Source organism: Lepus europaeus, chromosome 10 (genome assembly GCF_033115175.1).
Source record: "Lepus europaeus isolate LE1 chromosome 10, mLepTim1.pri, whole genome shotgun sequence".
Classification (NCBI taxonomy): Eukaryota; Metazoa; Chordata; class Mammalia; order Lagomorpha; family Leporidae; genus Lepus; species Lepus europaeus.
The window spans coordinates 5,817,044-5,839,675 of NC_084836.1; the positions used below are offsets into that span (position 1 = coordinate 5,817,044).

Here is a 22,632-nt window from a genome sequence, read left to right on the forward strand (position 1 = left end):
CTTCTGTCACAGGAGCCCTATAGCATCCCTGATGGGGGCTCCTGTTAGCATTTTCATAAGTGACCTCAGGACTGGGAGCTCCTCAGCTACCAGCACTTCAAGGACCTTCCTCTGTCCCCTGAAACTGAGTTAGAAGGCTAGCCAGAGCCCCCGGGCCACTCTAGAGTGTCTCAGGGCAGGGATTGGTGCTCTCACATCTGTCAGGAGAGGGAGTATGGATGGGGCAAGGTGGGGTGGTTGTCTGAGAAGCCATGGGGCCTTCAAGAGGAGGCAGCTGGGCCTGTAGAAGCAGAAACTTTTGGGTTTATTGAATCCTTTGTTGTTCACGGTTCTTGGTCTTGGTGGTGATGGAGGTTGGGAATTGGCCCAGAGTGTCCTCAGGAACTGGGGGCCTTGGCCCTAGTCCTTTCCTCATTGCTGCCCACCTCAGAGGCCTCTGAAATCAGACAAGTTTGCCATGAGTCCCTTTCTGGAACCATCAGGAAGATCAAAGCATGTGGCCACCTGAGCTTCTTCCCTTCCCTCCCCACCTTCCAGGTCAGGAATGTCTGAGAGGTGCTGAGCCGCCCACAACCCCTAAGGGAGGAAGGCAGTCCTGCTGCAGCAGGGTTGGGCCCATTGTCTTACCAGATGGATATAAAGCAACCTCCTTTTGGATCTTTCTGTTTTTCTGGGAAGGTAAACAAAGGAACAGCAGTAAGATGAGACAGGTTCTGTCTTGTACAGATTGGGAAACTGAGGCTCTGCTCCACAAGAAGTTGGGAGGCCAGGATCCAGATGACTCCCTGCTCATATCATATCTGTTGCCTCTCAGTGCCACACAGCTTCCCTGTATGGCTTCTTGGCCTGGTGGTCATGGGGTCAAGCTAGTCCCCATCCCACGGCCTCCTTGTCCCTGCAGTGGTCCATGTCACAGGCTGTCCTTACCACTAGCCTGGGGTTCCTGCCACCTCCTGCTCAGTTTGAGTGGAGCTACTTCTTCCTCCCTTGGCACCTCACCTGCCTTTCCTCCTGAGACAGGATGTCGGTCTCCTCCTGGGGGACAGCACCATTCAGTCCCCCTGGTACCCTGGTGGTCTTGGCCTATTATAGAGAGGGTCAAGAGGGCAGACTATGAGCAGAAAGGCCCTCAAAGGACTTCATCCCTTCTGCTGTTTTCATACTTGGGGTATTACAGTCCTCTGTTTTTCCTGGGAAGTCCTTCTCAGCAGAGCCATGTTAAGTTTGTGATTTTCTTGGAAGGGGCTTGACATTGTCCCCCTCCCTACCATAAATTTTGGTATCTCAGGATCTAAAGGAGTTTTGACGGGAAAAATCCCCAGCCCCAGATATTTCAAAAGGAAGGCCTCACTTACCTTAGAGGCTTGCTTCTTCCCCCTCTTGATTTTGGGTCTCTGCAGAGGGGGAAGGAGAGGTAACACACAATTACAAGTGACTGGCAATCTTTTTCTTACTGGGCTTATCCTCTCCAGGTATAGTCTCCTTTGCTGTGCCTTCCAAGGGTACCCAGGACAGCCACCCCACTCTATGGGATGAGGCATCCCAGTTCTTACCCACCTGAGTGGTCACAGGGTAGCACTTATCCATCACCCCCCACACTGGCCTTAAGGTATCTCCTATGGGCTGCATGACAAGGAGAGAAGAAAGGCTGAGGTGAGATCTAACACCAATGTCTTCATAAGCATATACCTCAAGACTACGTGGTATTTAAGGAAAACTTAAAATTTTGCCAGATTTTTTGAAAAAGTGGCAAAGAGAGGGGAAGAAACAGAGAGAAAGAGATATTCCAGCCACTGGTTCACTCCCTAACAGCCACAATGGCTGGGACTGGGCCAGGCTGAAGCTAGGAGCCAGGAACTCCACCCAGGTCACCCGCATGGGTGGCAGGGACCCAAGTACTTGGACCATCTTCCACTGCTTTCCTAGGCACATTAGCAAGGAGTTGGACTGGAAGCAGAGCAATCAGGACACACACCAGCACTCCTTGTAATAGGTGATGGCAGCGTCCTCAGAAGCAGCTTAACCTGCTGTACCACAATGCCAGTCCCTAAAATTTTTTTGAAAAAACTATAATTGATGCCTTCAGAAAAATAAAATTTTGTATTCATAAAATAAGTATAGATAGCATTAAATAGAAATATTCAAACCACCAGCACCCATAAATCATAAAAAATAAAAATATGATAATGGGAATGAAAAACTCAATCACTGTAGAAGACAAAGTTGAAAGAAACATTTCCAAGAAATAATAGAAAGGCTCGCATTGGGCACAGTGGGTTAAGCTGTTGTGTGTGATGCTGGCATCCCATTCAGAGTGCCAGTTCAAGTTCCAGCTACTCTGCTTCCAACCCAGCTTCCTGCTAATGCACCTGGGAAAGCAGTTGGATGATGGCCCTGCCACCCATGTGGGAGACCAGATACAGTTTATGGTTCTTGCCTCTGGCCTGGCCCAAACCTGGCTACTGCAGCCATCTGGGGAGTGAACCCAGCGGACAGATGTGTCTCTCCCTCTCTCTGTCAATCTGCCTTCCAAATAAATATTTTTAAAAACAAAAAAGAAAGAGTAGATAGAGAAGAGGTTGAACTGCTAAATCACAGTGATATAACTAGGCAGTTAGTTAAAGTCTAGGTGAGCTGGAATTCTTGCAGCCCTCCTTCCCAGGATGCAACTGTCTCATCTGGGACCAGGGCACATGCTAAGGCCCCATCCCATTTGTATATCCAATTTAAGGTACAACCCCTAATGCATAAAAGAGGCTTAGGATGGGGAAGAGGTCTCTTTTGTCATGAACCACACTTAGAGGTATCACTCTTTTTTCTCTCTCTTTCATGAGCAACCCTCTTCCCTGGTGGTCTAGTGGCAAGGATTCGATGCTTTCATGAGCAACCCTCTGGCCCATTTGTGACAAGTATTTCTCTCACTCGTGAATGTATGTTTATTCTCTCACTGTTAATATAAATATGGATTCTTTCACTTTAAATTCTTACCCCTGTGGGGCAAGAACCCAGAATAGAAATTAAGACACTCAGGCCCATATTAATAGATGCTTCAGAAAAACAAAACGGAGATGACAATGGTGACAAGGAAATACATTTTTTAAAAAGTTACTTTTGAAAATGTTTTTATTTAAGAGGTAGAGAGAGACAGAGAGAGCTTCCACCTGTGGGTTCATTTACCAAATATCCACAGCAGCTGGAGCTGGGCCAGAGCTGAGCCAAACCAAAGCCAGAAGTCAAGAACTCAATCTGGGTCTCCTATGTGCGTGGTAGGGACACACCACTTGTGTGATCACCTGCTGCCTCAAGGAGTACGCGTTACCAAGAAGCTGGAACTGGGAATAGAGGCTGGACCCCAAACACACGATCTCTGACATATAACATGAGCATCGCGTGGAATGTGGGTGACTCAACTGATGGCATACCTGCTAGGCCAAATGCCTGCCCCTCAGTTCCCATTTATCAAGACAACTTCCCAGCAATGAGAAACATGTTTCCAGAAAGGAAGGAATTGCCAAGTCTCCAGGATAATGAATGACGGAGGACCTACACATGATGTTAGTATCAATAAATTTCAAGAACACTGAGACTAAAGACAAGAACCTAAAACCATCTAGAGTTATAAGGAAAAAAGTCTCAGTTTAGGAATTCAGCATCATCAGACTTCTCAACACCAGCCTTCAAAGCAAGAAGACATTGAGAATCTTCAAAATCTGAGGGAAAATATTCCCCAAATAGAACATTATACCTAGATAAATGCTTTCACAAATAGGGATTAAGACCTTTGCAGATAAGTATGTGCAAAGACCACTCCTCAGGAAGCAACTGGAGATTGTGGAGTAATCTAGAAGGAAGATAAAATGGGATTGAACACAACAGAGAAAGGAAGAGCTCCCCAGAACAAGGGTGAGTAGAGGTCCCAGGAGAACAGCTGAACAGTAGACCTCATGGGCACTCTGTCCAGATGGAAGCAGAGAGACAGAGAGCAGGGTTCATGAGATACGTGTCCATAAAAATGATACCTTGGCCGGCGCCATGGCTCAATAGGCTAATCCTCCACCTTGCAGCACCGGCACACCGGGTTCTAGTCCTGGTCGGGGCGCTAGATTCTGTCCCGGTTGCCCCTCTTCCAGGCCAGCTCTCTGCTATGGCCCAGGAGTGCAGTGGAGGATGGCCCAAGTCCTTGGGCCCTGCACCCGCATGGGAGACCAGGAGAAGCATCCGGCTCCTGGCTTCAGATCAGCGCGGTGCGCCGGCCGCAGCACGCCAGCCGCAGAAGCCATTGGAGGGTGAACCAACAGTAAAGAAAGACCTTTCTCTCTCTCTCTCTCTCTCACTGTACACTCTGCCTGTCCAAAAAAAAAAAAAAAAAGATACCTTGCGGGCCGGTGCTGTAGCATAGTGGGTAAAGCCACTGCCTTCAGCGCCAGACATCCCATGTGGACACCAGTTCAAGTCCTGGCTGTTCCACTTCTGATCCAGCTCTCTGCTGTGGCCTAGGAGAGCAGTAGAAAATGGCCCAAGTCCTTGGGCCCCTGCACCCATGTGGGAAACCCAGAAGAAGCTCCAGGCTTTGGATCGGCTCAGCTCCAGCCGTTGCAAATATTTGGGAAGTAAATCAGTGGATGGAACACCTCTCTCTCTCTCCCTCGCTCTGTCTCTCTCCCTTCTTCACTCCCTTTGCCTCTCTGTAACTGAGCCTTTCAAATAAATAAATAAATCTTTAAAAAAAAAAAAAAAGTGGCCGGCGCTGCAGCTCACTGGGCTAATCCTCCACCTTGTGGCGCCAGCACACCGGGTTCTAGTCCGGTCGGGGCACCGGATTCTGTCCCGGTTGCCCCTCTTCCAGGCCAGCTCTCTGCTGTGGCCAGGGAGTGCAGTGGAGGATGGCCCAAGTGCTTGGGCCCTGCACCCCATGGGAGACCAGGATAAGCACCTGGCTCCTGCCATCGGATCAGCGCAGTGCGCCGGCCGCAGCGCGCCAGCCGCGGCGGCCATTGGGGGGTGAACCAACGGCAAAGGAAGACCTTTCTCTCTGTCTCTCTCTCTCTCACTGTCCACTCTGCCTGTCAAAAAAAATAAAAATAAATAAAAATTTTTTAAAAAAAGGTATTTCAGGAGAGAACTTCCACTTTGACTATGACCCTGTCAGAATAAGATCAAAGTTGGCAAACCCTAAAGGCTTCCATAGCCTCGGCAACTCATGACTAGAGCCTAGGGAGATTACTGACGCCATAAACAAGAGTGTTAAATTGTTTAATCAACATCAAGAGTCACTGTGTACTTACGTCCCATGTGGGATCTGTCCTTAATGGGTTGTCCAATGTGAAGTAATGATATAGCTAGTACTGCAACAGTATTTTTACACTTTGTGGTTATGTGTGGGTGCAAATTGATGAAATCTTTACTTAGTATATACTGAAGCGATCTTCTGTATATAAAGATAATTGAAAATGAAAAAAAGAACCTTGGGGTTAAATTGGAGACCAGGATAGGCACCTGGCTCCCACCATCGGATCAGCGCGGTGCGCCGGCCGCAGCACGCCTACCGCGGCGGCCATTGGAGGGTGAACCAACGGCAAAAGGAAGACCTTTCTCTCTGTCTCTCTCTCTCTGTCCACTCTGCCTGTCAAAATAAATAAATAAATAAATAGGAAATTACATAGAAAATTAATCAATCTTTTTTAAAAAATATCATGCAGGATCTCTGTCATTAATGTGCTGTACACTGTTATTTAATGCTATAACTAGTATTCCAACAGTATTTTTTCACTTTGTGTTGCTATGTGAGGGCAAACTGTTGAAATTTTTATATATACTAAACTGATTTTCTGTATATAAAGAGAATTGAAAATGAATCTTGATGTGAATGGAAGGGGAGAGCGAGTGGGAAAGGGGAGGGTTGCGGGTGGGAGGGAAGTTATGGGGGGGAAGCCACTGTAATCCATAAGCTGTACTTTGGAAATTTATATTCATTAAATAAATAAAAATAAAAAAAGGTATTTCAGGTTGTTGTGGTGCAGCAGGTTAAGCCACCACCTGCAACGACGAAATCCCATATGGGTCCTGGCACCCACATGGGAGACCTAGATACAGTTTCTGGCTTCTGGCTTCTGGCTTCTGGCTTCAGCTTGGCCCAGTCCCAGCTGTTGTGGCCATTTTGGGGAGTGAACAAGCAGATGGAAGATCGATCTCTCTCGAACTCTCTAAATACCTTGCAAGCAAATAAATCTTTGTGGGGTGGGGTGTGACAGGAAGGAAGGAAGGAAAAAAAGATACAGATAAATCACCTGACTCATCTAATTGTATTGCAAGGAGACTTCTATTTTTTTGGCAGTGAATTTGTATGAATTAATACAGACAGACAAAACTAAAGAAATTAAACAGGGCCGGTGCTTTGGCATAGTGGGTAAAGACACTGCCTGCAGTGCTGGCATTCCATATGGGTGCTGGTTTGAGTCTTGGCTGCTCCACTTCTGATCCAGCTCCCTGCTATAGCCTGGGAAAGCAGTAGAAGGTGGCCCAAGTCCTTGGGCCCCTGCACCCATGTGGGAGACCCAGAATAAGCTCTAGGCTCCTGGCTTCAGTTTGGTGCAACTCTAGCCATTGCAACAATCTGGGGAGTGAACTAGCGGATGAAAGACCTCTCTCTCTCTCTCTCTCTCTCTCTCTCTCTCTCTCTCTCTGCCCCTGCCTCTCTGTAACTCTACCTTTCAAATAAACAATCTTAAAAAAAATTAAACAGTGGAGAAAAACCAAAATCATTAACAAGGAAGAGTAATAAGAACACACTATTCAGCTGAGACTGAGCTAATAAAAACTGATATACCCCTATTAGAATGGCTTTTTAAAATGATAAAAAAGCACTGAAGAGACTATAAAACAATGGGAACCTCTCATTCACTGCTGGTAAGACAACAAAATAATTCAGCCTCTTTGGAAAAGTTTGAGTTCCTTACAAAATTAAACTTAAATTCACCACATGACTCAACAATACCACTGCCAAGTGAAAAGAGAATGTATCTTTGCACAAAACTTAAACATGAATATTTATAGAAACAATCCAAATATTTATAAAACAATCCAAATTGATAAACAATATGCAATATGCTAGAGTATCACACAGCAATAAAATACACACACAACTGATGAATTTCAAATGCGGTGTGCTAAGTGAATGAAACCAGACTTAAAGGCTAACTACTGTATGTTTCCAATTATATGACAGAGACTGACAGTGAGGGGAAGGACTACAGTGAGTATAAGGGAATTTTTTGAAGTGTCAGGACTGTATGTATAATGGTATAATGTTACATAACTGTATACCTTTTTCAAAGCCCACAAAACTATATATTTTTATTCTGTATAAACAAGACCTTAATTTTCAAAAATGAATAAAAAGTTGGGAGGGGTGGGAGAGGAAGGGAACTTTGAAGCCAAATGATAAAAATCAGAAAAAAAAATTATGCTTAAAAATTTCAACAATTAAAAATGTTATTACTCAGATTTTAAAATTTACAATGCCAAAAACTATGATAAAATTACACCGAAAGGGTAGAGAGAGGTGAAATGCATATTGGAGATGGGAATAAGAATGTGGTTGTTATGAGAGCTAAATCCTCATCTTCCATTGTAGGAATTCATTACATAATGTTTAAATTTGAAAAAATCAAGACAAAGCAGGATAAGAAACTTAACCTGTCCTAAATATGCAGGTAAATTCAAAGGCTAAAAAAGGGATGGGAGCTGGAAAGGCCCTACCCTGAGTTGTGGGAATCATGGATGAAACAGGCGGGATAAAATAAATCTGGTCTTTATAAGTTTTATAAAATCCCAACTCCTCAGGGATGGAGGTTTGGCACAGCAGTTAATACATCACTTGGGACGCTCACATCCACTGTGCCACAGTGCCAGCCCATGAAAATTTGTTTTAAAAAGCTTTGGTTCACAGGACCAGTGCTGTGGTGCAGGTTAACGCCCTGGCCTGAAGCGCCGGCATCCCATACGGGTGCCAGTTCTAATCCCACTGCTCCTCTTCCCATCCAGCTCTCTGCTATGTCCTGGGGAAACAGCAGAAGATGGCCCAAGTCCTTGGGCTCCTGCACCCACGTGGGAGACCCGGAAGAAGCTCCTGGCTCCTGGCTTCAGATCGGTGCAGCTCTAGCCATTGCAGCTATCTGGGGAGCGAATCAGCGGATGGAAGTCCCCTCTCTGTCTCTACCTCTCTCTGTAACTCTGTCTTTCAAATAAATAAAATAAATCTTAAAAAAAAAAAAAAAGCTTTGATTCAGGGTGGGCATTGTGGCACAGCAGGTAAAGCCACCGTCTGTGGCACCAGCATCCCATATGGTTGTCAGTTCATGTCCTGGCTGCTTCACTTCCAATCTAGCTCCCTGTCAATGCACCTGGGAAAGCAGCAGAAGATGGCCCAAGTTCTTGGGCCCCTGCACCCACGTGGGAGACCCGAATGAAGCTCCTGGCTTCGGCCTGGACCAGCCTTGGCCGTTGGGGCCATTTAGGGAGTGAACCAGTAGATGGAAGACTGATTTTCTCTCTCTATCTTCTCCTCCCTCCCTCCCTCCCTCCTTTCCTCTCTTTATCTGTAACTCTGCCCTTCAAATAAATAAAATAAATCTTCCCCCAAAAAAGTTCATAATTTCTCACCAAAAAGGAAGAGGGTGTAAAAAGAAAAAAAAGTGGAGCAACTGGACTCAAACTAGCACTGAACTGTGATTCCAGCATTTCAAGTGGGAGCTTAACCCGCTGTGCCACAATGCTGGCCCCTACATGAATATCTCTGATAATAATAAAATTTTTTAAAATAGAAAATGAATCTTTAAAAAAGAAAACAAGCAAAGCTGAAATTAATAGTCAACATAGGCATTCTTAGGGGCTCCCCCAATTTCTACTCCCAAAAGATGTAGCCCACAACTCCTAGAGCTATTGGGTCACAAACAACCTTATCCCCATGAGAACATTATGGGTTTGTTTTTTTTGTTTTGTTTTGTTTTTTTAAGACCATCATCTGTTTTTCAGAAAGCTTTTATTTAATAAATATAAACTTCAGAGGTACAGCTTTAGGAATATAGTGGTTCTTCCCCCCATACCCACCCTCCTATCCCACATCCTACTCCCTCTCCCATTCCACTCTTCATTAGGATTCATTTTTAATTTTCTTTATATACAGAAGACCAACTCTATACTAAGTAAAGATTTCAACAATTTGTACCCACACAGACACAAAGTATAAAGTACTGTTTGAAGACTAGTTTTACTGTTAATTCTCATAGTACAACTCATTAAGGACAGAGGTCCTACAAAGGGAGAAAGTACATAGTGACTCCTGTTATTGATATAACAATTGACACTCTTATTTATGACATCAGTGATCACCCGAGGCTCTTGTCATGAGCTCTCAAGGCTATGGAAGCCTTCTGAGTCCACAAATTCTGTCAGTATTTTAGACAAGGCCACAAGCAAAGTGGAAGTTCTCTCCTCCCTTCAGAAAAAGGTACCTCCTTGTTTGATGGCCCCTTCTTTCCACTGGGATCTCACTCACAGAGATCCTTCGTGTAAAGACCATCATCCTTTTTTTTTTTTTTTTAAGATTTATTGATTTGAAAGTTAGAGTTACACATAGAGAGAAGGAGAGGCAGAGAGAGGGAGGTCTTCCATCTGCTGGTCCTCTCCTGAATTGGCTGCAACAGCAGGAGCTGCACCGATCCAAAGTCAGGAGCCAGGAGCTTCCCCCGAGTCTCCCATGCAGGTGCAGGAGCCCAAGGACTTGGGCCATCTTCTACTTCTTTCCCAGGCCACAGCAGAGAACTGGATCGGAAGTGGAGCAGCCGGGACTTGAACCAGCACCCATATGGGATGCTGGCACTGAAGGCGGTGGCTTCACCCACTATGCCACAGCGCCGGCCCCAAGACCATCATCTTAACAGCAATCTGCAGCAGGGAGCAGGAGGCCTCCAGACACCAGTGTGTGGTCCTTTCCTATCACCTTGGGTGGCCCAAGTCTGGTCATTCTCCCTCTCAGAGCCTAAGTTTTCCTCATCTAAGTAGTCACTTCTGAGTTGCCACAGGTTTAAATTGCTTAAGAAATTGGCAGTACCTAATCTATAGCGTGGTCTCAATAGGCACCCAGCATCCACCTGTTTTCTCACCCAGGGCGGGAGTAGGAGCTTCTGCCATAGGTTCTTGGACTGGGGATGCCAAGGAGGCTCTGTGTGTCCTGGTCACCACTGCCCCATTCACATATGTGTGCTGAACCACATTCCGTGGCCACTTACGTGGCTTGCTGGGGATCACTGTTTCTTTAGGTTTGTCTAGGCCACTACAATGGAAATCTGAGATGACCATATAACCAGCCCATGGAGAAGGGGCTCTGTTTTGACACTTTACCAGAGACAAAGAAATTTCTGCAGAATCCTCACATTCACAAAAATCTTGATAGGTGGTTCAACATTTGGGGTCAAGAAGAAAAACTCCTATTTAGATTTCAGTGACAATGTCTCTGGGCCCCAACAGCCACAGTGTCCTACCTGTGATGATTCCCCGGAAATTTCATAGTCAGGAGCTATTTTCCCCAGAGACTCCTGGAAACAGTAGCACAATACTCCTGCAAGTTGGTGAGGAAAGACGAGTTAAAAACATCTAAGAGTGCTTCAATTCTTCATTTTTAAATCTCTGTATTTATAATATACCAGAAATATCCTTTTAAACTTACGATAAAAAAATATGGGGATCGATTTAAAATATGTGAGGGTTTACATAGTTTGTCAAAAGGAATACAAGGACATTATTAGGTTGTGTGGGATTTTGGTTTGTATGTACTTTTGGGGTTGGGAAGCCTGATTTTAGAGTTAAGACATAGGTTCAGGTCCCAGTTTCTCTATGAGAGTACAGAGGAAACAATTGGGCAGAGAAAGGCAACCTTAGCTCTGAGCAAAGTGACTAGTTGCTCAGAGCAGCCTTGGGAGGGGACCTGTGGAAGCCCTGTTGGGTAGCTAGAGACTGGGATGGTTGTGTGGTGGGAATCAGTCTCCTGGATCTTGCCATCATCCCAAACCCACCCCAGTACCCAGGCCCTTACCTACAAGAATGAAGATTTGTACCACATAGAGGGACTTGTAAAATCTGAAAGGGAAAGCATTGCTGAGTGTGAGGCTGGGGTCTCTGTGGTCCCCACTATTGGGTACTGACTTTCCTCTCCACTCCAGGGCTCAGAACCTCCTCTTCTAGGGCATGTCCAGTCAACACTGGGTGGATAAATCTAACAGCTGCAAAAGGGCTCAGCCTGGGCTTTCTGCTAACAGCAATAACTTCATGCTTCTACCTACTACTTCAAATGCAGACTTACAGGGTGCATTTTAGCCTAGCGGTTAAGATGCCTGCATTCCATATTAGTGTACCTGAATTCGATTTCTGACTCTAGCAGCTGACTCCAGCTTCCTGCCATTGCAGACCTTGGAACGCCTGCCCTGAGACAAGCAGAGCATCTTGGCTTCCTGCCCCTCCCCCCACACACACACACATGTCATCTGACAGGACTAGGCCCTCCACCTTGAGGTCCTATTTCTCTAGCACTTGCACTATCACCTGAACCCTGAGTCCCAGACAGTATAATGGTTTCGGGAAGGAAAACAGAACCATTTTCCCTTCCTCTCAGGCCCAAGTTGGGTAACCTCTTTGGTCATTTGGGACATGGAAACAGACTCACATAAACTTTACCTCTCTCTATGGCAGCACAGACCAAACATTCTCAGTCTAGGAAGAAAAGATGGGCAATAGTCAGTGCATCATGTGGGCCTGGAATCCCAGTGCTTCCTCACTTGTGGTTGGCAGGGATGGCAATGATCACAGTAGTTGTGATGGCAAGAACTTCCACCTCAGGGCTCAGCCAGAGGATGGCCTGCTGGCCACAGTTAGAGACCAAACTCAGGATGGAGTGGGCTAGCATTAGGAGTTTCTCCCAAGATCTCAGCATCTCCAGACAAAAGTTTGGTTTCAGTGCCCTCAGAGCTGGAGAAATATGTCCCAGAGAACCAAATGGGAAAGGGAAGTTGGGATAGGATTAAAGGGAAAGGCATAGTTCTATTGAACATTTGGTATAAAATGTCCTCAGGTGTAGGTGGATAATTATAATAGGAAATTAGAAGCTACCAACATTTTTAAAGTGCCTTCTGGTTTATGCAGCACTTAAAAAATAATTGGGAGGTGGGCAGCGCTGTGGCGTAGTGGGTAAAGCCGCCAACTGCAGTGCTGGCATCCCATATGGGCGCTGGTTCGAGTCCTGGCTGCTCCACTTCCAATCCAGTTCTCTGCTATGGCCTGGGAAAGCAGTAGAAGATGGCCTAAGTCCTTAGGACCCTGCATCTGCATGGGAGACCAGGAAGAAGCTCCAGGCTCCTGGCTTCAGATAGGCACAGCTCTGGCCATTGCAGCCATGTGGGGAGTGAACCAGCAGATAGAAGACCTCTCTCTCTCTCTCTCTCTCTCTCTCTCTCTGCCTCTCTAATTCTGCCTTTCAAATAAATAAATAAATAAATATTTAAAAAATAATTTGGGGGAGGCAGCAGTGTAGCTTAATAAATTAGGCCACTGGCTGTGATGCCAGCATCCCATATGAACACCAGTTTGCGTCTCAGCTGCTCCACTTCCAATCCAGCTCCTAATGTGTCTGGGAAAGCAGCATGCCACAGCACTGGCCCCATCAGAGTCTCTCTTTAAACCTAACTCCTCTTTCTCACATTCAGCAGAGAACATAAGCACTATCAAAAGGAAGTTCTCTCAAGCATCTGCCAGCAAAGCCACCATCTGTTTCTCCCAGGACATTTCCCCTTTCAGAGGAGGCGGCCCTCCCTTCTCTGAGGCTAACTCTGCTGCTGTACCCAATTCCATCTGGTCTCACAATCTGGGCATTCAGGGATCTACTCTCTCACCTGTATATTCTACTCTTCCCTTTTATCTGGCTCCATCACATTAACATTGAAATATACCACTCATGTCTTCCATTAAAAAACAAAGGTCTTAGCCATCTAGTGGTTAAGGTGCTGGTTGGGATGCCCACTTTCTGTATCAGAGTATCTGAGTTCAACTCCCAGTTCTGGTTCCTGACTCCAGCTTCCTGCCAATGTGGACACTGAGAATTAGCAGTAATGGCTCAAATAATTGGATTCCGCCACCCACATGGAAGACCTGGATTGAGTTCCCAGCTTCCTGGTTTTGAACCTGCCAGTCTCAGGTGTTTGTAGGCATTTGGGAAGCGAACCAGCAAATGGGAGCTCGCTCACTCTCTCTCCCTCTACAAAAAGTTTTCTCCCTTGAACTTGTATCCCTTTCCCAGTTAGTGTCCTAAGTGTCCCCCACCCTTCCCATAAGTTTTCTTGAAGAAACTGTCTTCACTGCTCTCTACCTCTCCTTCACTCTACAACTCACTTCAACCTGCTTCTGTCCCTTAAACCTCTGAAATTCCTCTCACCAAAGTTACAAATATGTTCCTAGTCACTAGATCCTAGTCACTAGATTTTGTTGTAGCTGAGCTAGTGTAAACAAAGGAGCACCACACACTGATAAAATTTGATGGTCCTTTATTGCCAGCGGTAGAGAGTGGGCTCATGCCCTAAAGAACTCTTGACCCCAAGGCCCAAAGCTACAGGGTTTATAAAGGCAAAAACCACAAAATTGGGAGGGGAATTCATGGTTGCTAGGAACAGTGGGGAATATATGGTTACCGGGGTCAAGCTGACCTAAAACCTATGCGAAACTAGTATCAATTATAATCTTGACAATGCCAGTTACAGTCTTAACAATTCCAATTATAATCTTGACATTAATCCAGGTATTGGTTTTAATCATATGTAGGACATAAACAAATTACATTTTTATCATTAACCCAGGTGTAGCCTATCCACTTCCAAGCTTGAGCAATCATGCTAGGGGGTTTCTATCCTCTGCCAAGTGTGATGTAGTGGACTGCTATTGTTCAACTGTTTTAGATCATAGTTTCAGAACAGAGTCTCACAGTGTGGGGGGCACCTTCCCAGAATGGAGTCTCAGATTCTCCAAAATGGAGTCCCTACTGTCAAGGTGTTACTTCAATTTCAGTTTTCAGCTCCCTTGACCTTTCTGCAGGGCACTCCCTCCTCACTTTCTCTCTTGGCTGCCTGATCTATCTCACTCTAATTTTCCTGCTACTTCCCACTCCCTCTCTCGCTGTCTGCCCTAGTATCAGTGTTGCTCCAGGTCCTTCTGGTCATTCCAGAGTAAGCCTCTCTCAGCTGTCTCACTGAGACTTACCACCTCATATGCTGGTAATGACAAAGATCTGAACTTCTACCTCAGATACTCTGACTTCCAGACCTCTGGACGCACGGTTCCCTGCCTAGAATGTGCTTCTCCATTGCCTGTAGGAAGACTTCCCTGACTACCTGAATCTGAGTATACTCCCTCAGTGCTCTTAGGGCACTGTACTGTTTCTTGAAAACAGGGCTCTCTGACAGCCCACTTTGGGCCTGTCCATAGTCAAACCCCCAATAACTGGCCACATGCCTAGAACACAGCAGGAGGTCAGTGACCACATTAGTGGATGTTTACGTAACTCTCTGGTTATCACTATTGGGTAAGCTCTGGCCAGGGTTTTAAAGCAAACCCATTATATCTTACTAAGAATATTGCCAACAACGTATATAACAGTAGGCTTTGTTAGTCATTTCTAAATTGGTGTCAGTGAAGTTATCAGGCTTTTCTCAAAGGAGATTTAGAGGAAGAAAGGACAGAGAATGGATCCTAAGGGAGAGGACAACAGAGGCAGAGGAGCATGCCAAATAGGAAGGGGTTCAGAAAAGGCAGCATAGAAATTACCTGCCTGGATGGTTTATTGAGGGCAGCCTTTAGGGACTGCTTACCAAAAATGCCAAGTTTGATGACGTTAGTGATTTTCAGAGAGTCCTTTGACCGTATCAGTGTCCAAGCAGTCTATTCACCTCTTCTCAGGCACCGGGAACAAGCCTGAGAAGAGCACTGGAGCCAGCTAAGTCTGAAAGGCCGAGTGGTGTCTGTGTGTGACATCATGTCTTAGGGGCCTTTATGACAGGACAACCTCTCCATCCAGAGCAACTTATCCATTGCTTCAAGGAGGTTTTAAATCCCTACCAGTCAGAGCAACACCCTTATAGGTATCTTTTTGGTTCAATTCAATGCTATCAGTGCTGACTAAGCAGCCACAATGAGCCAAACTCTGTGTTTCTGGAGAAACACAAAGATGCATAAGATTCGACTTTGTCCCATAACCCGATAAGCATATTTTCTGAGTTGAAAGCAAGAACACAGCCTAACAACTTCTAAGTGACATGCACTCATTCAACCAGTGTCTTCAGAGCTTCCACTTCAGGCCAGGCATAATGCTTAGGGGATAGAAAGGCACACAGAACACACAGGATCCACCCTTGGGGAGTTCAAAGACATCAAATAGACACGATTCAAGACAACAAGTTTGGGATGACATTGTGACACAGTGGATTAAACCACCCTCTGCAGTACCAGCATCCCATGTGAGCACTGGTTAAAGTATCCACTGTTCAGCTCTCTGCTAATGCACCTGGGAAAGTAGCGGAAAATGGTGCAAGTACTTGGGCCCCTGCCACCCTTGAGGAGACTCAGTTGGAGTTCCAGGCTCCTGACTGCAGTCTGGCCAAGCCCTGGCTATTGCAGCCATTTGGGAAATGAACCAGCAGGTGGACAATTTCTTTCTCTCTCTTTTCTCTCTTTCTCTGTAACTGTCTTTCAAATAAATAAATCTTTAAAAAAAAAAAAGTATGAGATTATTGATGTTAAGTTAGACAAAGACATTAATGGAACAAATATTGCCCAGATATAGACCCATATATTATGAATTGGTTTTAGACAAAGGTGAACATGTGATTCAGTAGAGGAAGAAAAAGGTGAACACGTGATTCAGTCCAGGAAGAAAAATGGCTCTGGGACAATTAGAAATTCATATGGAAAAACAGACTCTGATGTATATCTCAGAACACAAATACTAATTCAAAATTGATCATAGACACAATGTAAAACAGAAAACTTTAAAACTTGTAGGAGAAGAACTTTATTTTTTTTAAGTTTTATTTATTTACTTGAAATATGGAGTTATATACAGAAATGGAGAGACACAGAAACAAAGATCTTTCATCTACTGGTTCATACCCCAGATGGCCACAATGGCCACAATGGCCACAGCTAGGCCAGATGGAAGCTGGGATCCTGGAACTCCATCCAGGTCTCCCACATGAGTGGCAGGGGCTCAAGTACTTTGGTCATCTGCTGCTGCTTTCCCAGGTGTATTAGCAGGGAGCTGGATTAGAAGTGTGGTAGTAGGGACTCAAACAAGCACTCATACTGGGATGACAGTGTCACAGGCAGCAGCTTAACCTGCTATGCCACAATGCCAGTCCAGGAAAAAAATTTTTGTGACCATGAATTAGGTAAAGATTTTTCGGCCGGCGCCGTGGCTTAACAGGCTAATCCTCCGCCTTGCGGCGCCGGCACACAGGTTCTAGCCCCGGTCAGGGCGCCGGATTCTATCCCGGTTGCCCCTCTTCCAGGCCAGCTCTCTGCTATGGCCCGGGAAGGCAGTGGAGGATGGCCCAAGTGCTTGGGCCCTGCACCCGCATGGGAGACCAGGAGAAGCACCTGGCTGCTGGCTTTGGATCAGCGATATGCGCCGGCCGCAGCAGTCATTGGAGGGTGAACCAATGGCAAAAAGGAAGACCTTTCTCTCTGTCTCTCTCTCTCACTATCCACTCTGCCTGTCCAAAAAAAAAAAGTAAAGCAAAATGAATGATTATTATTCTTTTTTCAGATCTAGAACATTTAAACAGGCACTCACATAATCTGTAAAAGAACCCATCTCAATTCCCAATATAGAACAGATATTTACAAAGGTAAAGAAACATAAAAGCCTGTGAAAAGAAAGGACAATCCCAAAGAAGGAATTCATCATAGTGTTTCACAACAGCCATCTCCTTTTCCAGTTACCCTCAAAGTGAAGTAAAACTAGAAATCTTCTATTTCATATTATCAACAATATTCAAGAGAACATTTTATCTTGAAAATAAAACAAGCATTAACAAAAGTATAACCTGATAGAGGAAAATAACTAAATTTTAAAATGTAACAATAACAGTTAAAAACTGATTGAACATTATATTTAAAAATGAATTTAAAGAGAAGACCAAGGACCAGCGTTGTGGCACAGTGGCTTAAGCCACCCCTGGCAATGCTGACATCCCATATGGGTGCTGGTTCAAGTCCCTACTGTTCTACTTCCATTCCAGCTCCCTGCTTTTAAAAGAGAAGCAATACTAAAAGAAATACTCTTTGGAGGGAAGAAAGCCTTGACTTTTTAGTAGATTATATGCTTTAAAATTAACATAATGAGGGCCGGCGCCGTGGCTTAACAGGCTAATCCTCCGCCTTGCGGTGCCGGCACACCAGGTTCTAGTCCCGGTTGGGGCGCCGGATTCTATCCCGGTTGCCCCTCTTTCAGGCCAGCTCTCTGCTATGGCCCGGGAAGGCAGTGGAGGATGGCCCAAGTGCTTGGGCCCTGCACCCGCATGGGAGACCAGAAGTATCTGGCTCCTGGCTTCGGATCGGCGCGATGCGCTGGCCGCAGCGGCCATTGGAGGGTGAACCAACGGCAAAAAGGAAGACCTTTCTCTCTGTCTCTCTCTCTCTCACTATCTACTCTGCCTGTCAAAATAAATAAAAATTTTTAAAAATTAACATAATGAGGTAAAAGTAACACAAAGGGTCTATAAGAATAAAGAAATCATTAAGGCAGGAGACAAAAAAAATAAGTTACCTAAAAATAATAAAGAATTGAAATGGCATTGAATTACCATATAAAATACTAAATGTCAGAGAACATTTAGCAAAACCACAGTAATACAGTAAAATAATGTTCTGTAGAGTTTTGAGAAGGAAGAAATGTGACTCAAGAATTTTATGTGGGGCCAATGCTATAGCATAGTAGGCTAAGCTTCCACCTGCAGCGCCAACATCACATATAGGCACCAGTTCACATCCCAAATGCTCCACTTCCAATCCAGCTCTCTGCTTAAGGCCTGGGAAAGCAGCAGAAGATGGTCCAAGTTGTTGGACCTTTGCACTCATGTGCAAGACCCAGATGGAGTTCCAGGCTCCTGGCTTTGGCTTGATCCAGCCCAGGCTTTTACAGCCATTTGGGGAATGAACCAGCAGATGGAAGATTCCCTTCTCTCTCTTTCTTTCTCTTTCTCTAACTCTGTCTTTCAGATAAATAAATATTTTTAAAGATTTAATGGCCATGGGGTTGTGGCATGGCAGGAAAAGCCATCGCCTGCAATGCCAGCATCCCATATAGATGCCGGTTCAAGTCCTAAGGCCTAGCCCAGCTCTCACCATTATTTGAAAGGTAGAGTTAGAGAGAGTGAGGAATGAGCCAGAGAGAGAGAGAGGGTGAGATCTACTACCATCTGCTTATTCACTTCCTAGTTGGTTGTTGTGGCCATTAAATTTTTTTTAAAGATTTATTTATTTGAAAGTCAGAGTTACACACAGAGAGAAGGAGAGGCAGAGAGAGAGAGAGAGAGAGAGAGAGAGAGAGAGAGAGAGAGGTCTTCCACCTTCTGATTCACTCCCCAGTTGGCCACAAAGGCCATAGCTGCGCAGATCCGAAGCCAGGAGCCAGGAGCTTCTTTCATGTCTCCCACACGGGTGCAGGGACCCAAGGACTTGGGCCATCTTCCATTGCTTTCCCAGGCCATAGCAGAGAGCTGGATCAGAAGTGGAGCAGCCGGGACATGAACTGGTGCCTATATGGGATGCCAGCACTGCAGATGGCACCTTACCCCACTATACCACAACACCAGCCCCAGTAAATAAATCTTAGAAAAAAAAGCATGCATTCTGAGAACTATGTCATTAGACAATTCTGTCATTGTATAAATATCATAGCATGTACTTACATAAGCCTAGATGGTATAAGCTATATATGATATAGCCCATTGCTCCTAAGCTCCACACCTGGACAGCATGTTACTATACTGAACACTTGCTGGCAATTGTAACACAATGGGAAATGTTTATCTAACTATATGTAAATGTAGAATATGTTCAGTTAAAATATGGTATTAAAAAATAAAAGATGGTACACCCATATAGGGCACTTGTCCTGAACAGAGCTTGCGGGATTAGAAGTTGCTCAGGGTGAATCAGTGAGTAAGCAGTGAGTGCATGTGAAGGTTTAGGACATTACTGTACTCTATTGTAGACTTTATAAACACTCTACACATGGCTACACTCAATTTATTTATTTATTTTTTTATTTTTGACAGGCAGATTGGACAGTGAGAGAGAGAGAGACAGAGAGAAAGGTCTTCCTTTGCCGTTGGTTCACCCTCCAATGGCCACCGCGGCCGGCGCGCTGCAGCTGGTGCACCGCGCTGATCTGATGGCAGAAGCCAGGTGCTTATCCTGGTCTCCCATGGGGTGCAGGGCCCAAGTACTTGGGCCATCCTCCACTGCACTCCCTGGCCACAGCAGAGAGCTGGCCTACAAGAGGGGCAACCGGGACAGAATCCGGTGCTCCGACCGGGACTAGAACTCGCTGTGCCGGCGCCGCTAGGCGGAGGATTAGCCTATTGAGCCGCGGCGCCGGCCCACTCAATTTATTTTTTTAAGATTTATTTATTTTATTTGCAAGGCGGAGTAACAGAGAGGGAGAGACAGAGGCAGACATATCTTCCCTCTGCTGGTTCACTCCCCAAAATGGCCTCAATGGCTAAGGCTGGGCCAGACTGAAGCCAGGAGCCAAGAGCTTCTTCCAGGTCTCCCACATGGGTACAGGGGCCCAGGCACATGGCCCATCCTCTGCTGCTTTCCCAGATGCATTATCAGGGATCTGGATTGGAAGTGGAACAGCCATATGGGATGCCAGCGCTGCAGAAGGCAGCTTTACCATTACACCACAGCACTGGCCCTACTAAATTTATTTTTTTTTAATTTTCCTTCTTCAATAAACAATTAACTTTTGCTTACTATAACTTTTTCACTTTTAAACCTTTACATTTTATAACTTTTTGACTCTTTTGTAATAGCACTTAGCTTAAAACACAAATATATTGTATAACTGCACGAAAATATTTTCCCATTTAAAAATATGCTAATCTCATGTATCATTCACATCCAGAATTCATGTTTTCAGATAATTTTTAGGGATATAATTTCTAAAATTAGAGCAATCAAGATTCCTGCTTCCCACCTGAATGCTTACACTGTCCTCCAACGTCAGTTACACAACTGTAGAGGATAAGAGTTGACATCTGACTCAGCACGTAAGAAGCAACATCGGCACATACAACAGTCTGATCATTTGCCAATTAGGAAAGGTGTGCTGTGTTCCAACTCTACTAGAGAGTCTTTCTTTTCTTCTTTCTTTTTTAAATATTTTATTTATTTATTTATTTGAAAGTCTGAGTTACATACAGAGAGAAGGAGAGGCAGAGAGAGGTCTTCCATCCGCTGGTTTACTCCCCAATTGGCCACAACGGCCAGAGCTGCGCCAATCTGAAGCCAGGATCCAGGAGCCTCCCTGGATCTCCCATGTGGGTGCAGGGGCCCAAGCACCTGGGCCATCCTCTACTGCCCTCCCAGGCCACAGCAGAGAGCTGGATCGGAAGAGGGGCAGCCAGGTCTCAAACCGGCACCCATATGGGATGCCAGTGCTTCAGGCCGGGGCATTAACCTGCTGCGCCACAGCACCGGCCCCATCTTTTTTTCTATCTTTAACATTGTTGAAAACTTTTTTTTGTTAAAACCTAAGGCACAAACACAGATATCAGCCTAGGTCTACACAGGATCACGCTCAACAATAATCACTGACTCCTACCTCCCCGTCTTGTCGCACTGGAAGGTCTTCAGGAACAATAACATGCACGGAGCTGTCATCTCCAGTGACGATGGCTTCTTTTGAACTCTTCCTGAGGATCTGCCTGAGCCTGTTTTATAATTAAAAAAAGAAAAGAAAAAGAAAAAAAGTAGAAGGATTATGGTGAGCACATAAACCAGTAACACTTATCAGATAGTACGTACTGTACGTGTCATATGTGCTATGCTCTTAGACCACTGAGAGCATGGTAGGTCTGGTCACACCAGCGCCACCACAAACACTGAGTAAGGCATCCTGCTAAGGCACAGTGACAGCTGAGACATCTCTCAGCCATGGGCACCCCCCCCCCCTCCATTCTCCTCCTGGGACCCAAACACGTGATATGGCCCACATGTACATGCTTTCCTTGTAGAACTCGCTTAAATATACAAATACTTTTTTTTTTTTTTTTGACAGAGGCAGAGTGGACAGTGAGAGAGAGAGACAGAGAGGAAGGTCTTCCTTTTTGCCATTGGTTCACCCTCCAATGGCCGCTGTGGCCGGCGCATCTCGCTGATCCGAAGCCAGGAGCCAGGTGCTTCTCCTGGTCTCCCATGCGGGTGCAGGGCCCAAGGACTTGGGCCATCCTCCACTGCCCTCCCGGGCCATAGCAGAGAGCTGGCCTGGAAGAGGGGCAACCGGGATAGAATCCGGCGCCCTGACCGGGACTAGAACCTGTGTGCTGGCGCCGCAAGGCGGAGGATTAGCCTGTTAAGCCACGGCGCGGGCCTTTTTTTTTTTTTTTTTTTTAACAAACACATTTCAAAAGATACTAAGAGGGTGGGAAATCATCCAATCCTATAAAATGGAAAAGGCTGGGTTCAGGGCCATATCCTGCACGCAGGGTCCCAAAGCTGAGGCCAGCCCCAGCCCTTGGCCCTTTGCAAGGGGCCCATCAAGCGCCCTCCTCAGGGAGGGACCAACACCCCCAGGCAGGAGTCAGGCCGGGGGGCGACCTAAGGCGGCCAGTGACCGTGACGCTGCAGCCGCGGTCTCCTCACCCGTACTGTGGAATGCCAGGTCCTGCCTGGCCCCGCGGATGCCCTCAGTGTTACTTCTTCCTCTCCCCTCGAGGCTGTCTTTGGTGTGCAGCAGTAACGCCGGTGGGCAAAGCCCAGCAAAGAAAGAGACGCCCAGGCATGGTCGCCCCATCCAAGGTTCCATCCAGCTGCATGATTCTGGGTTGCTTCTCCCAGAGACCCAGGGTTTGGGCTGCGAATGTCCTTGACTGAAAGGCGGCCGAGGCTATAGCCCACCTCCCTGCGCTGTGGAAAAGCGCCAAAAACCAACGGTAAGGAAAGGGCGCTACTGTCCAGACCGCAGAGAGGAAGAGTTGGTTTATAGAAAAAAAAAAAAAAAAAGAGTTGGGCTGCTGAAGAAACGCTGCTGAGGGACAGGGCCGACGCCGCTGCGGCCCCGGCAGCCCCGGCGCCCATTATCTACCTCAGTCATCGCCTGGGGCCCGCGTCCCAGGACCTGACTGAAAAATCTGTCCGGAGCCTCGCGCCGACGGGCTCTAACCAGCCAGCGCGGCGGAAAAGTGGGCCTGCGCAGGACTTGGACAGAGGTTCCGCCACAGCGCCGAGGCCCGGCGCCAGCTCGCCGCCCAGCGGCCACCCTCACAACCACGGCTCGGGAGCCCGACCGTCGACAGGCGTCTCTCAGAC

General features: G+C 46.2%; 1 protein-coding gene across 2 annotated transcripts; it reads right to left on the reverse strand.

Annotated features, from left to right (window-relative positions):
* Window positions 1-113: 113 nt before the first annotated feature.
* LOC133767515 (uncharacterized) lies at window positions 114-22,249 on the reverse strand. Of its 2 annotated transcripts, XM_062201931.1 has the most exons (9): window positions 21,967-22,249; window positions 20,927-21,035; window positions 11,093-11,136; window positions 10,542-10,618; window positions 1,558-1,623; window positions 1,356-1,394; window positions 1,000-1,083; window positions 628-670; window positions 114-436 (listed from the first exon to the last, which is right to left on the reverse strand). In XM_062201931.1, the coding sequence occupies exons 1-9, from the start codon at window positions 22,127-22,129 to the stop codon at window positions 378-380; spliced, it is 684 nt and encodes a 227-aa protein (XP_062057915.1). In that variant the 5' UTR covers window positions 22,130-22,249; the 3' UTR covers window positions 114-377. The 2 variants fall into 2 exon arrangements, with proteins under 2 accessions (XP_062057915.1, XP_062057916.1); XM_062201932.1 differs by lacking the exon at window positions 1,000-1,083.
* Window positions 22,250-22,632: the final 383 nt, after the last annotated feature.